Source organism: Neophocaena asiaeorientalis, unplaced genomic scaffold, assembly GCF_003031525.2.
Source record: "Neophocaena asiaeorientalis asiaeorientalis breed wild unplaced genomic scaffold, Neophocaena_asiaeorientalis_V1.1 scaffold91, whole genome shotgun sequence".
Classification (NCBI taxonomy): Eukaryota; Metazoa; Chordata; class Mammalia; order Artiodactyla; family Phocoenidae; genus Neophocaena; species Neophocaena asiaeorientalis.
Genome location: NW_020173198.1, coordinates 8425560 through 8441800, shown reverse-complemented (window position 1 = coordinate 8441800; position 16241 = coordinate 8425560). Strand labels below are relative to the sequence as shown.

The following is a 16241-nucleotide window of genomic DNA, read 5'->3' as shown; positions in this document are numbered from 1 at the left end:
ATTTGAGTTCTAATTACTAAGACAAAATTGAAAGGTCTCCCAGACAAGATTTCATATATGGGGCAAGTCTTCCGAGGATAGAAATAAAAATCTGCTTTGAAACATTTCCTGCCTCAACGCTTAAATAACTGTTTCTTTTCACTCCCTCTTTTGGAATGGGAACTGAGCAGGGTGGCTGGGAGGAGTAGGGCACCCGGCACAAAGTGGGTCCCTCTTTAATGAGCCATAATAATAGGCACCTTTCTCAGGGCCACTTGGTAACAAACACATAAATAGAATACATAAATGGTCTTTCAGGTTGTTCTGAGCAGAATTTTAATTTCCGCCGAGAAAGGCTCTTCACTTTGTTTGATAATGGACTTAATGTCTTCACCGGAAAGCAGTGCCTATAGAGCCAGGAGGAAGACACCGGACCTGGTGGAGTCCAGGCCTGCCTGTGCTCTAGGGGGTGAGGTCAAGGGTAGGCTCAGCTCAGTTTCTTATTTTCGTATTGTGGTTAAGTTCACACAACATAAAATTTACCGTTGTAACCATTTTTGAGTGTACACTTCAGTGGCTGTAAGTACATTCACAGTGCTGTGCAACCGTCAGCACCATCCATCTCCAGAACTTTTTCATCATCCCAAAGAGAATGAAACTCTGTACCCATTAAATAATACCTCTGTTCCCGCCTTCCCATTCTGCTTTATCTCTCTGAATTTGACCACTCTGACTACCTCATACCAGTGGAGTTAGACAGTGTTTGTCCTTTTGTCTGACCTATTTCATTTAGCATAACGTTTTCAAGGTTTGTTCATATTTATAGCACATGTCAGCATTTCCTTCCTTTTTAAGGCTGAGTAATACTCCTTTGTATGTATGGACCATATTTGCTTATCTGTTCTTTGATGGACACTGGGTTGTTTCCACCTTTTGGCTCTTGTGAATAATGCTGCTGTGAGCATTCGTGTACGGGCATCTGTTTGAGTCCCTGCTTTCATTTCTTTGCGGTATACACCTAGAAGTGGAATCGCTGGCAGATGGTAATTCTGTGTTTAACTTGAGGAGCCAAGCTATTTTCCACAGCAGCTGCACCAGTATGGATTCCCACCAGCAGGACACAGAGATTCCAGTTTCTTTACATCTTTGCCAGTACTTGTTATTTACTCTTTTTTTTCATAGTGGCCATTCTCATGGGTGTGAGATGATATCTCATGGTGGTTTTTCTTTTTTAATAAATTTATTTATTTAATTTATTTTTGGCTGCGTTGGGTCTTCATTGCTGCGTGCGGGCTTTCTCTAGTTGTGGCGAGCGGGGGCTACTCTTCATTGTGGTGCACGGGCTTCTCATTGCGGTGGCTTCTCTTGTTGCAGAGCACAGGCTCTAGGTGTGTGGGCTTCAGTACTTGTGGCATGAGAGCTTAGTAGTTGTGGTGCATGGGTTTAGTTGCTCCGCGGCCTGTGGGATCTTCCCAGACCAGGGCTGGAACCCGTGTCCCCTGCGTTGGCTGGCGGGTTCTTAACCACTGCGCCACCAGGGAAGTCCCTCTCCTGGTGGTTTTGATTTGCGTTTCTCTCATGATGAATGACGTTGAGCATCTTTCCACGTGCTTGATGTCCGTTTGTGTATTTTCTGTGGACAAACGTCTATTCAGGGTAACCTTTGGTCAGGTTACTTGTTTTTTCCATTGTTGTGGAATGTCTTTGTGTATTCTGGTTATAAACCCCTTATCATATCTGTCATTTGTAGACTTGTGTTTCTTTTAAAACACACATCTGACTGTGTTGCTCAGTGCTGGTGATGGCCTTTGAACTCTGCTCAGCTCAGTCTTTTACCACCCCTGGGCTACTCTCACCTGGCCACTCAGCTTTTGAGCTTTGTTCATCATCTGGGCATGGAAATAATCGTACCTTGCCCATAGGACTGCTTGAGGACTGAGAATGTTAATTACCTTAAGATAGGGCCTAGGAGTTCCTCTGGTTTCCATGAATAGTGCCATTTACTACTGTCTGTAGGCCAAGATGGAAGACCCTGCATCTTTCTGGGAGGTTTATCTACCAGAGCCCCTGTATCAAGACAGGATCAGCTGCTTTGTGTCCCCCTTAGAGCAGAGCATACGACGGGCTCCCAGCAGATGGGTGTTAATTAGTGTGATCACGTTGGGCTCATCACCACACTTGTGCTGTCAACTCTTGCCCCTGTTTTCCCATGCGTGCCCACGATGCCCGGGAGAGCGCCAGTTCACAGCTGGAGCTTAATAACTGTGCTTAGGTGAATGCGGTACGGGTGTGAGTTCGGGGTCCTGGGAGGGAAGCTCCTGGAGCAGAGGTAACTTTATGTAGTAAACCCTGATATCAGTGTCTTTCCATACTGTGGTTTTTTCTTTTGAAGGAGGAAGAGAAGTCACTACCCCACTCTCCAGCTTCAGTCGCAGACTCTTCTCGTTAAGGGCCAGCCTCTGTTTCCGGCTGTGGGCGTTTGTTGTTGCATCTGCTCCTCTGCTGTGCTGGAGGGGCTTCTGGGTTTAACTCGGGGTGCTGCAGACCAGAGCACTGTTCTGTGTGCATCACTGCAAGCCGTTGCGGAGTGGAAGTGTATTTGAACCATGTAAATGTTTGATCTTGTCGGGTAGTTTAAAATTTCGTTTGTCAGGTCAGTGTTCTGTCTGTTCTGACCCTGAGGCTCTTTCTCATGGTTAGTACTTAGGCAGTTCTAGAAAGACCTCTCTTTCTCCCTCTCCATCTACGCTCCCACCAACACACTAGTTCCTCCCGCCACCGGCTGTGTCCTCCTGTTACGCCCTCTCTCTCGCCTCCCCCTTCCTCTCCATCCCTCCTCTCTCCCTCTTCCCCTTCTTTCCTCCCTCTCACCCTTGGAGGTCTTCTTGTTTTATAGTCTGTTTCATAGTTCGTAAAGTGTCTTCACTTTCCAAATGATTCTCCGGAACTGTCACCTAATCAGAAGTCTTTAAAGCCGTGTGTGTGCGTGTGTGTGTGTGTGTGTGTGCGCGCGCACACATGTGTGCGTGTGCGCGCACACAGTCCTTCAGGCATTTCCATTGTTATTTCTTTAACAAATACAGTGTGCGTTAGAGTATATTCAGACAAACCAGAGCTTGAGCCTGGGCTCCACCACCACGGCTGGACCCTCCCGCATACACAGGCCCTGTGGTAGGACCGGGCGCTTCTCGTTCCACACCTCATTTCCTACCTGTGAAGTGGGCTGCGGACAGCACTTTCCTCCTGTGGTGAACCGGATGGTTCACTGAACCAGTTTAGGTGAAGCCTTCAGTACAGGCAACTGTGACTTCTATGCCCTCTGTAACAATTTGCCTCGTGCTTTTTTCACGTATTATCTGAAGTCAGTTTGAGGTTCTCTGAGCCACATCGCTCAAAGGAGGAAGGGGGGAGAAGAGGAGAGCTGGGAGGCGGCAGCACCCTCTCAAGCGAACGTTCCAACCAGTCGATCACGGTGCAGAAACCCTCTTCCAGGACCCGCCAGCTGTCTTGAGCCCTTGGTGTGGCCGGACTTCCAGGCCGTGTGAAGAAGAAAGCAGACCCTGAAGTTTTCAACGTTCTCATACACGGACTTTTCTTCTGTCTTGCAGCTGATGCCTTTTTCAAAGCCGCTATAAGCCTCGTTCCAGAAGTTCCAAAGATGATTAATATTGACGGAAAGATGCGGCCCTCAGAATCGTTCCTTCTGGAATTCCTCTGCAATTTCTTTTCTACTTTATTAATAGTTCCGGTATGTTTCCCCAGAAGACCTGTAGGTGATGTCTTTCTTTGACCTGTTTTACATACATTCTTAGTCCTAAAAGTGCAGGGATGTTCTGTCTATACCTGTATTGGTTTTCTAGTCAGATGTTTGAATTTTTCAATGTGTTTTCTATTCATTCTGTGTCCAGGGTATGTAGTCTAGGCTCTCTATATGGTCGAGGGGGTATCACTTAGTGGTGAGGGCTCAGGCCTCCGGACCAAGACACCTAAGGTAGAATCCCAGCTCCCCTTCCTTCCAGCTGTGAGTTTCAGGTGATTATGTAACATTACCAGGATGCAGTTTACTCATTTACAAAATGGAAATAATAAGAGTATCTACATCTCTAGGTTGCTGTGATGATTAGGTGAGCAAATGTACGTATATGGCTAGAGCGGTGCCTTAGCGCATAGTAAACACTTAAAAAGGTAATGGTGTTGTTATTTTGATGGCAAGTACCAGAAACCGCAACAAGATAGTAAAAGTCGAAGGGGATATTGTTGGAAGATGCTGGGGTTTCTCGTGGAATATAGGAGATGAGAAGTCAGGCTTGGGCTGGAAGGAATCAAGGCCACTCCCAGGATCCAGCATTAGGACCTTCACCCTAGTTGGGGTTCTTAACCTGGGGTCCACCTACCCCAGGGTTTCTGGCAGGGCAACCATGAATTTAGATGAGAAAAAAAAGGTTTTTGTGTTTTGTTTTGTTTTGTTGTTGGTTTTTTTCACAAACCTCAGTGAAGTTTAGCCTTTTGCTTCATTGTGAATCACAGGCAAAGAGCCACAGTACCAGATGCGGTAGCTGGGGCTTTGTCACGAAAATAATCAACACTATGTTTATATCACGTTTCAGGTGTGAAAGTTATTTCAGAAGATCGTCTACGTGTTTCCTTCCTTTAAAAATGCAGTAGTTATTAGGCCCATCATTACTTCACCAAGAAGTAATAGATTACAGTATAACAAATACATTGGAAAAATATTTTGACAACTGTATTTTAGCATAATTGATTGCCTTTGTAGTCTTACATATGTTATTTTCTGCATTAAAAATAGTACTCTGAGTTGTGCATAGGCGTCACCAGGTTGTAACAAGGTCCAGGCACAAAACGGGTCGGCTCCTGATGAAGCCAGATGTACATAGGAATCGGGGATGCGTTTTAAAATAGAGTCTTGCTTTGTCCCATCCCCGCCTCCCCACTGAGAGTCTCACTCAGTAGGTGGGATTGGCCTCTGAACCAGCATTTTTGAAAGCTCCCTCATCAAGTCAGGTGTAGGTGGTCCTAGGACCACACTTTAAGAAATGTCCCTCTGGACTCAGGCCATGAAAGCAGCCCAGCTCCCTTGGGTACGGGGTTCCTTTTTGGGGTGATGAAAGTGTTCTACAATTGACGGTGGTGATGACTGCACAACTCTGAATATACAACCAACCTATGAACTGTGCGTTTTAAGTGGGTGAATTGTTGGGTGTATGAATCATGTCTTAGTGAAGCTGAGAGAACAAAAAGTGAGGTGCTCCGAAGTTTCCAAGTTCAGATCCCAAGTTCTTTGAAGAGGGGCTGGGATATTCAGGAGGCGGGCTTGATGCTTGATTTCAGTGTTTTCAGATCTCCTTCTTAGTACTTTATAATCAATTTCTCTCTTTTTTGGATATTCTAGTTATTTGTCAGGTGACAAAATCAGGGTTTCTAATGAGGAAGTTGATCAGTGTCATTGTTCATTGATTAACTGGGATGCGTTTTCCTTCTGCATGTGGGGTTTTCTCTGTTAAAAATCACTGGAGCCTTGAAGAAAAACTTGTGTTCGGTCCTGACCCAATGACTCAATAGCCTTGTGGCCTTGAGAAAGTTTTGTAACTTTCAGAGCCTCAGTTGTCACCTTTCTAAAATGTCATCCAAATGCACACCTAGCAGGGCTGCTGTGAGGATTGACTGAAGTGATAGCTATGAAAGTGCTTTGTGAACCAGAAGCTTGGTCCCTGGGGTCACAAACTGATGACCGGTGGGTGGAATCCAGCCCGGAGACATACTTGTTGGCCACATCATGATGGAAAACGTTTGGAACTAATTACCCACATTTAAAAATTGGTAGGGGCTTCCCTGGTGGCGCAGTGGTTGAGAGTCCGCCTGCCAATGCAGGGGACACGGGTTCGTGCCCCGGTCCGGGAAGATCCCACTTGCCGTGGAGCGGCTGGGCCCGTGAGCCGTGGCCGCTGAGCCTGCGCGTCCGGAGCCTCTGCTCCGCAACGGGAGAGGCCACAACAGTGAGAGGCCCCGCGTACTGAAAAAAAAAAAAAATAAATAAATAAAAATAAAAATTGGTAGATCACAGGAAACCCCAGAAATTTAGTTCCTTGTGAAAAATCAGGTCCAGCCATGTGAGGCCTGCATTCCCCGCCTGGCCAGTTGACCTCAGCTGGAGAGCAGCTGCCCTTCCTGGGGGGCATGTGCGCTCTCTCCAGGTCCCCGGGTGCCTCTGGGTCCATTAAATCCTTTTCTGTTGCCTACCGTTCCCCTAGGCATTCAGGGGAACCCCCCTGCCAGACTTTATTGGTTCCTGGTATCAGTGCTCAGGCTTTTGCCAGGATTTACTAAAGCTCATGAGATGAAGAATAGCCACAGTCCGTGATTTCTTACTAGGTGCCCTGTGCAGTGCTAACTCCCTTCGTCAACATTCAGTCTCTAGGAAAATGCCCCCAAGTCTTGCAAGGTAGGCGTCATTGTACCTTTCCCACTTAAGGAGACCTGGAGCCCAAGAGGCTTGCCTGGGGTTGCGTGGCTGTTGAGCAGCAGAGCTGGGAGGTCTGTGCTGCCCCAGAGCCTGTCCTGCATGGTCTGCCTGAAACGTTTGCAGGGGGCTTTATTTGCTCAAGGTTGTTGAGACTTAACAACCCTACATCCCTCCTGTGGAATGCAGCATAGTAACTACTGGCCGGCTTTCCGGGGCGCAGTGAGATGTTGAGCCTGAAGGGCCAAGGCCGGGCGCTAACCGAGCTCAGAAGCCAGAGGATGGGCCACACGCAAGCTCCGCCCGCTGTGAGTAGGTTTAGCAGGAGAGGACTCCCATATCCCACCTTTACCTGGTTCGCATTTTTTTTTTTTTTTTGCGGTACGCGGGCCTCTCACTGCTGTGGCCTCTCCCGTTGCGGAGCACAGGCTCCGGACGTGCAGGCCCAGCAGCCATGGCTTACGGGCCCAGCCGCTCCACGGCATGTGGGATCCTCCCGGACCGGGGCACGAACCCATGTCCCCTGCATCGGCAGGCGGACTCTCAACCACTGCGCCACCAGGGAAGCCCTACCTGGTTCGCATTTCTACGTTTCATGTCACAGCTTTTTTTTTTAATTCTATTTTTTAAATTTAATTTTATTGTTGTAAGGACATTTAACATATCTATCCTCCTAACACATTTTTAAGTGGACAGTAGAGCTTTGTTGACTCAAGGCAGTATTGTACAGCAGACCCCTACAGCTTATTCACCTTGCTTAATTGAAACTTTAAGCTCATTGATTAGTGACTCCCCATTTCCTCCTCCTCCCAGCCCTTGAATTCCACGCTTTGATTCTATGAACATGACTATTCTAGATGCCTACATAAGTGGAATCATACAGTATTTGTCTTTTTGTGACTGCCATATTTCACTCAGCATAATATCCTCAATGTTCATCCAAGGTTATGATAGCATTTCCTTTCTTTTTTTTTTAAGGCTGAATAGTATTCCATTATATGTGTATACCACATTTTATTTATCCATTTATCTGTCAGTGAACATTTAGGTTGTTTCCATATCTTGGCCGTTGTGATAGTGCTACAGTGAACATGAGAGCACTAGTATCTCTTTGAGATCCTGATTTCAATTATTTTGGATAAATACCCAGAGGAGGGATGGCTGGATCATATAGTAGTTCCATTTTTAATTCTTTGAGGTACCTGCATACAGTTTTCTATAGTGGCTGCACCATTTTGCATTCCCAGCCCCAGAGCACAAGACTTTTAAAGAATGGGTTTGGAAAGCTTTGATTCATTTTATTTGTTTAGAAGAAAATTGAAGCCCTTTTAGACCAAATAAAATACGTGGCCCACTCTATTCACACTTATAAATGCAGAAGTAAACATTCCCCCAGGACAGCCCTCTCTCCTCAGCAAGCAGCACCACCTTTGGAGCATTTTGAAGCATTCTTCTTTGGCATTAGTAGCAGTCAGCCTCTTGGTAGACTGCAGAACAGTCTTCTCCATGTTATTGAACTAATGCATTTCTCTTGACAACATTCGGTAGGATAAGCAAAGTAGAATTAACTGAACAAGTTCATTGTTACCACTTCAGACGCCTACTTTTGATTCAGTTGAAATTTGTAGGCAATGGAAATGTTTCCCATCGGTTTTCTAGCACTAATCACCAGGACACAGCAGGGAAATGTCTTTTCTCCATCTTATCTTTGAGAAAATGTCCAGCCATCAGCATAACATGGTATCCAGATGCTAAGATTCATTCATTCCGTCCACCCCGCAAATATTTGTTGATCTGGGAATGGAAGAGTGAACATGAGAAATGTGTGCTCCCACTCAAGGAGACAGATGCTAATAAGCAAATAAATACTTAACTACAGTTGTATAAAGTGTCATAAAGAACTACAGGGACCTCTGAGAGCCTCAGATTTGAAGCGAAGTGGGTCAGGGAAGTGCCCTGAGAATGTGTTACCTGAGCCGAGATCCAGAGGAAGACTAGTAGGTCCCTAAGTGCGGGGGGCAGGGAGGGGAGGGTGTTCTGGCCAGAGGGAGCAGTGTGGGTAAGGCCTTGAGGTGGGAAGGGTCACCCAGCAGCACTGGAGGGACTGGAAGAGAGCCGCAGTGATGAGCGAGGTGGTGAGAGACTAGAGGGACACCAGGGTCTCGAGCTGGCAAGATGGGCAGGGGCTGGCTGCAGCAAGGCCAGGGAGCTCTGCAGACTCACCAAGGGCCTCGCATCTCCATGGTGATCTGTCTCCTGCCCTCCACCCCCGCCACGCCCTCCCAGTGCCCCTCTTTCCTTTCTTGCCCTTCCTCCCAGTCCCCTTGTGTTCTGGCTCCTTTTCTAAAGGACTTGAATATTTATTTAACACACTTACATACCTTTTACAGTGAGCCAGCCAGCAGTTCACAAATACTCACTGCAAACAAACCTGTTATTATCCTCATCTCACAGAAGCGGACCCTGGCACAGAGAGGTGAAGTGACTCACCCAGGGTCACCAGCTAGTAAGTGGCCAAGACAGAATTCAAAGCCAGGATGTGTGTACTCGGCGATGTCTCTGCTGCCTCTCAGGTCTCCTGGGAAGTTAGTCATTTTCAGGGTATTCCTTCCCTCAAGCAGTGACATTTAATAGAAGGATTCCCACAGACCAAGGAGCCAGAGGGATATTCTGAGTGGTTGAAGGCAGGCCCCCTTTCCGTGCAGCAGAGAGAGAGAGAGAGGTTTGAGTCCCTCCCAGGCGCCCCTTGGGAGCCGCCTCCTGAGCATTTGTTTGCTGCCGGGCAGCCTTGGCAGAGACCCCAGGGGAAACCTTTTCCCCCTCGGATTGCCAACTGAATCGGGATCTCTTTTTCTTCTTTAAAAAAGAAATCTGTGTTTGCATTTCTTTAGTTGCTGGCACTGGTACAATTTCTTTTGAAAATGTTACAACCACTGAAGCGTGGCTATCGTGTGGAAAATGTTTTCCTTGTAGAGAAGGTTGGAAATAATCTCTTCGTCTCCTCGGTTTAAAGCTAGCAGAAACGGCTGGCTACAAACCTTCACGTCTCCGTGACCCCTTCTTCCACCTTTTTGCAGGTGTGTTGAATGCTCTCTCACAATAGTTACGGCAATTTGTATTGAAATTAAGTTACTGGAACATTCAGAGTGTCGTCTCTTTCAGGGCAGATCCTGAAATAGAATATATTTTGAACATCCACATAGCAGAACGAAATAGCCTAGTTAGAAACAGCTGTTAGCAAAGCAAGGCAGTAGTGAGCTTCCATCTGAGACTGACTCTGGCAATGGGAGGCGGACCATGGCACGGGCAATTTTGCTGCATATAGTTTGAGGTACTCAGATTTTGGAGTATCATGTGTCTTCTTTTGTGCCGATACCGTAACAGCAATTCCTGTGGATGCTAGCAGCTGTACAAATCATCTCTCTCTCCTCCGCCCTCATTCTTGCCCATTGGAAGTATTACTGCTGTGTATCCACACATTGGATTACGTAGCTGCCAACTCCCGCCCACCTCAGTTATCACACTTCTACTCCATGCCTGAATTCAAGATAGCCGACCACGTGTATGCCTTCCCCCAACTAGCCAGCTCCATAAAGTCTAGTTCGTCTCTAATTCATCTGTAGAGAGACAGTATAGAGTATTAGCAGTTAGGAATGTCCACTCTGGAGCCAGACTCCCGGGGCTCAAATCCTGCTTCCCCCATCCACCAGCAGTGTAGCTCATTTCCCCTCTGTGAAATGGTGGGGAGAGGAGGTCATAAAAGTATCTTCCCGGAACGTAGAAAAGCTATGGTAGCTACAATAGCTACCATAAAAGTTAGCTGTTGTTTTTGTAGCCACCTCAGTGCCTGGCACATAGAAGGTGCTTGAAAAATGTTATCCATTCAACATTATTTACCTACCAAGTGCCTGCTCTGTGCCCAGCACTGTCCCAGGAAGCAGAGACAGGGATGGGGCACCATTTGCAATCCTGGGCAGTGTATTACTGGCAAACACAGCAGATAAAGTACCTGCCGTCCTGGAGGTTATAGGCTAGGATGAAAAAAAAGATGAACCAAGAGGTATATTTGGGTAGTTAGGAATAAATAAGATCACTTCAGATGCTGAGCACTGCTCTGAAAAAATGAGATGGATGACCTGACGTGAAGAGAGATGAAGAGAGACGGGTAGGGGCTCTGGATTGCCGATCAGGGCAGGAGCCAACGTGTAAGATGAGATCTGGAGGCTGTCAAGGAGCCACTGCAGCCAAGCCTCACAGGTGAATATTCCAGTCGGGGGAACAGCAGGGCTGGGAGGCCAGACCCCCTTGGCATATGAGCCGCCCTCCAGAGCATCCTGTGCCCTTCAGTCTGGTCTGTGAGGGAGACGGGCCTCTGGGGATCGCGTCACCGGGGCTTCCTTCCTTCTGGCTTCCAGCTGGTTCAGCCAGCGCGAGTAGTGACGTGGACCGCAGGGCAGGAGGAGAGCGAGGCTGGGGTATTTATCCCCCAACTCTCACTGGGCCGTGTTTGGCGATGGCTTTGTTCTTCCATCCAGGGCTGCAGCTGCTGCTGGGTGGCCTCCTCCAACTGCAAAAACTCGCTCCCCACCGCGTGCTTTCAGCCCGAGGATGGTAACAGTTTCCCTCTGTTGCCAGGCCCTGGGTGCCTTCTCGCTACTTCTCTTCATTCTGATAATCTTTCATTAACCCATCCTCGTTTAACCCTTGTGAGCGTGTCCTCTGTGTCCTGCCAGGACCCTGAGCGGTCCAGCTGGTCCCAGGAGCCATAAAGGTGGCACTGGACTGAGTGAGGGGCAAGATGGACCAGCCGGGTCAGCAGGGCGATGGCAGCAGGAGCTGGCGGGCGGGGAGGGGTCTTTGGAGAGCATTCAGCAGGGGAGCCACTGCATTGCACACTCCTTTTTCTTTTTTTTTTTTTTGTGGTACGCGGGCCTCTCACTGTTGTGGCCTCTCCCGTCGCGGAGCACAGGCTCCGGACGCGCAGGCTCAGCGGCCATGGCTCACGGGCCCAGCCGCTCTGCGGCATGTGGGATCTTCCCGGACCGGGGCACGAACCCGTGTCCCCTGCATCGGCAGGTGGACTCTCAAACACTGCGCCACCAGGGAAGCCCTGCATATCCTTTTTGGAACCGAATTGAAGCTGCTGACTTTTTTGCATCCCAGCACTGGTTCAGTTTAGCATCAGAGAAACACTGTTATAAGCTCTGTGACTGACTGTTGGGTTTTTCCTCTCCCAAGAGAGGATCCTCAATTTAGCTGTTAATGTTGCTGAACGCCCTAAAGAGTGAGGCTGTGTTTAAAGTCGGTGCCTTTGGTGGTGACAGTGAGCATTTGGGGGTTTACCCGAGGTTGGTAGCTTCTGCTGTGCTGTCTGCAACGAGACCTGCAATCTAGCTTTTGTAGTTGGAAGAACAGGGCTTTTTACTGTTATGGACATAAGAGCAAGGCTGTAATTTTGGAAACAGCCCATTAAACTGACAGGTAATTTTGCTTTCTTTCCTCAGACCCAGAGCTCTCAAAGCTTGTCTCCCCAGACTGGAGTGTGTTGTTTGGTGGAGTTAACGACGTTGTGTCACTTTTCTATTGTTTAACCATAGTTGGCACTTTAATTTATCTACAGCTGCTAAAGGGAGGGACCTGGGTTTCTGTCTTGATTTTTTTTTCCCCTCCTGCTTCACATCTAGGTTTATTTTTCCTTTTTTTGGTCCTCCACTAGGATCATCCGGAACACGGGGTTCTGTTTCTTGTTCGAGAGCTGCTCAACGTGATCCAGGACTACACCTGGGAGGACAACAGTGATGAGAAAATCCGCATCTACACCTGTGTCCTGCACCTGCTGTCCGCCATGAGCCAGGAGACCTATCTCTACCACGTAGACAAAGGTAGCTGGGTCCCTCCACCAGACTGCACTGTGTTTGAACTTCTGAACAGCAAGTGCAGGGTTTTCATTTTCTCTTTTATTTAATCCCCTTGTGTTTTACCTACCATGAACTTCTAGTCCAGGGTCTTGATAAATTTGCCCAGTGTAAGAATTACCTGGGGAGCTCTTTAGAATACAGGTTCCTGGGCCCCATCTGTCTCTTCTAAATTAGAATCCCCAGGAAGAGGCCTGAGAATTTGTATCTTTAACAAGCATCCAAGATCATTTTGGCAAACAGACGAGTTCAGAGAAGCAGTCTGTCGGGTCAGTGATGTCTTGGGTGTGGCACAGAATAACCTAGAACGGTGATTACATATGCACATGCATGACCTTCATCCCAGGCCTGTTCCTTACCAGTTTCATGTGGGTCCTGACCTGGACCCTTAGAGCAGGTGCTTGGAAGAAGGAGATGGCCTTGCTCCCCAACATGCAACCAGCCGTCTTGAACTTGCTCCTACAGGTTTGGGAGCAGCCTCCTCATGTCCTTGACACAACATGGGACAGTCCCAATTCCAGACCTCTGCCCAGTGAGCCTAAGCATCTTCCTGCTGGTCAGAGCCTCAGTTCCGATTTTTGGTTTCCAAAAAAATGGCCCTATTGTTAAAAGCAGTTTGGCCAATAAATGAATACTTCAGGGTTTAAGCAACTGTCTCTACACTTGGATATTTTAGGGAACAAATTTGCAGTGCTAAGGATGGCCTCCTGTTATAACTCTCAGAGGCTTCCTCTGGCTGGGATTTGGGGGCTGAGGTTACGTAAAGATGTAACTTGGGGAGGTTGGTTAATGTCAATGATGATGACTCCCACAATCTGAGCTCCTACTGTGTGCCAGGTACGGCACCCCAGACTCCATGGGCCTCTTTCTCCTTTAATCCTGACAGCATTATGAGGAGGACGGGCATTTGTGTCCCCATTTTACACACAAGCAAGGGGAGACACCGAAAGACAACATGGTTTTACCAAGCTCAAGGCCAGTTAGTGCTCGGAGAGGAATTCACTGTGGTACATGCGTTATGCTGCCTCCTTGATTACAAAGTAACAGTATTTTGATTAAAGTATATCATAGTACACACATACAGTAAACCATAAAGCTCAGCAGATTATCACAAGGTGAACGCACCCAGTAACCCCCACCGAGACAGAGGAATCAAACATTATCAGCTCCCCAGAAGTCCCCTGTATGCCCCCGTCCACTCAGCACCACCACTTTCCTCTCTAAAGGTGTACTGCTCTCCTGACTTCTAACGTTACAGATTAGTTTGCCGATTTTTGACTTTTCCTTAAATGGACCCATTTAGCAAGCGTTCTTTGGCGTCTGGCTTCTTTCACTCAGTGTTACGTCTGTGAGATTCTTCTGTGTTGTGTGTAGCTGTCGTTCACCCTTTTGCATTGCTGCACGGTATTCCATCGTATGAATATACCAGAATTTCTTCATTCCCCTGTGGATGCCGTTCTGAGCTGTTGTGAGGAGTGCTGCTGGGAACATTCCTGAATATATAACTCTTGGTGTTCATGTCTGTCGGGTATATGCCCAGGGTGGAAATGCTGGCTGGTGGGATTTGCTTATGTTCAGCTCTGGTAGGTACTGTCTCACAGTTTTCCAAAATAGTTATACCAGTTTACACTCCCACCAGGCATGAATGAGATTTCCATTTGTTCCCTTGATATGGTCAGTCTTGTTCATTTTGCCTCTTCTGATGGGTGTAATTTGCATTTCTCTGATGGCTAATGAGGGTGAGCTTTTCCTGTATTCGTTGGCATTTTTATTTCCTCTCTTGTGAAGGGCACGCAGAGGGCTCAGAACAACAGAGAAACTTTTGAGGACCAGATGCTGCCGCGGAAGTGGGTCTGTAAACCTGGGCCCTATGAGAGGGGCAAGCCCTCTCCTCGCTCTTCCCTTCCTTAAACAGATTCACTGAATCCCCTGTCTACACAGCACAGCAGGGCGGACTGTAGGAGCCAGAGCGCCAGCACAGAGAGCGTGGCTGTGTTTGACAGGTGGAGTCTAGTTCTCTAGCTTTTAGAGATGAAAACAGAACGGCGGGTTTTCTTTGCTGCCTTCTCGGCCCAGCTGTTTACTCTGGGTGCACAATTGTGACCTGAAAGTTGTCTTCGTAGCAGAGAGTCCTGGGGCCCCGGGAGGCTTTGCAGGGGTGGAGGCTCCATTTTCCCATCTCTTTCTTAGTCGAGGCAGCTCTTTAGACAGCGCTGACAAAGTTTCGAACTTTTGAAAAACTGGGGTCAGCTTTTTTCTTTGCATTTACGAAGGATGCCTTGGCTGTTTTCTTTCCAGATGAATAAGAAGACAATGTTCTGAAATGACCTGGAGCCATAACTCCAGTGCTGTCATGCGAGCGTGCGAGCGAGTGTGCTTGCTGTGGAAGGGCAGGACACTTCTGACACTGAATGTCTATTTATTTAACACGCAGATGTCTAGTTGGAAGAGTACAGCTCAGGGGCCCGTGGGAAGTCGGCACAGCCCCTTCACTCCTCCATGTCACCTGCCAGGCCCTTGAAGCATTTGGGGTTGTGACCCCAGGGCCAGACAGATGCAGAGATCCTGGGCTGTTTTTAGTAGCCATTTGCCAGGGATCTCATTTCTCCCGGTTGTGAGCGCCAGTCTGGACTCTCAGGCCTGCCTTACACTCTGGCCAGGCCAAATTACTTCTGATTGTCAACTTCGCGCTTCTCTCCCCCCCTCTGTCACCACCAAGTGTTAGCATGGAAACACTTTTTCCCACTTCTGACCCCGTTTTTCACTTTCTCTGTGAATTTTCCACCTTCAGGGTTCAGCCTGGATCTCACTGATTCTATAATTCCATCCCAAGCCTAGATTTTAGGATCCTGGGACCCCCAGGCCGCCCTCTCCTGCCATGCAGCCCATGCGGTTGTGATTGCCCGTTTGTTCGTCTGCACCTCCTGTGGACTGTGTGCTCTGTGAGGGCAGGACCAGGTCAGCCCGTTCCCCACCCACCAGGTCTCCGGGTCCTGGAACCTGGCGCAGAGCAGGCCCTCACCTAGTCCGTGCTCTGCGTGTGTGAGCGGGCTGCTCTGAACACGCCTCTGACCCCTCTGGGCAGGATGCCTGCAGCTTGGGTGGTTGACCACAGGTGGTCCTAGACCTTCTCACTTTTCCCCTGCTGCTCGGCTAATCCAAAGGAGAGCAGGTTACTCCATCTCAGAGTAAGACTGGGAATTTATGCCAGGAACTAGCCGAGTCCTCAGCAGCAGGTGCGAGAAATTCCTTTACCAGCTGCATTTTGCCACCCTTCAAAATCAGATGGTGGTGAATGGCTGAATCAAATTCTTTCTCTTCTTACAAGAATAACTGCTGTCTTCCACGTCATGGACGGCAGTTGAAACACAGCAGCCAGAGCCAGAGCTGTCTCAGAAATCCTGGGACAGATGCCTGCAGCCCAGGGCAATTCACCACCAACCTGTGTCATAGGAACAACTATGAAGCCAGCAGCCGACCCAGGAGAGCACTCCCAGAATATTCCCCACCAAGGGGCAGTTCAGAACCGGAGTAGAGGTTTCATGGGGACAGAGAAGCTGGGGAGCAAGGAGACCAGCTGCTCTCCTCATTCTCAGGCAATATGTCTGCAACCTGCTTACAAATGGTTGAGCCAAAAAAAATGACGTGTGTACGTGAGTGTGGAGAGAGCAAGTGAGAGAGCTTCACAGAAGTGGCAAAACAGCATCAGCTGGTGATGCCGGGTGAGAGAGAGGCAGCGCTTCACTGTTCTACAGCCTTGACATTTGTTTAAGTAAAAAGCTGGCGATAAAAGAAGGAGGGGTTATTCTTTTTTTTTTTCCCCACTTAGAAACTCAGTAGTAATTTATTTGGAAAAAAATAAGCAAAGA

The 16241-nt window shown here is 48.1% G+C and overlaps 1 protein-coding gene across 3 annotated transcripts in view; it reads left to right on the top strand.

Moving 5' to 3' along the window:
- Positions 1-16241, top strand: part of VPS35L (VPS35 endosomal protein sorting factor like) — a 127812-nt gene that overhangs the window by 100138 nt on the left and 11433 nt on the right. For all 3 annotated transcript variants that reach the window (XM_024744179.1, XM_024744180.1, XM_024744181.1), the window contains 2 exons: positions 3588-3727; positions 12174-12339. In XM_024744179.1, coding sequence (XP_024599947.1) covers positions 3588-3727; positions 12174-12339 — 306 coding nt within the window. The remainder of the gene's footprint in view (positions 1-3587; positions 3728-12173; positions 12340-16241) is intronic.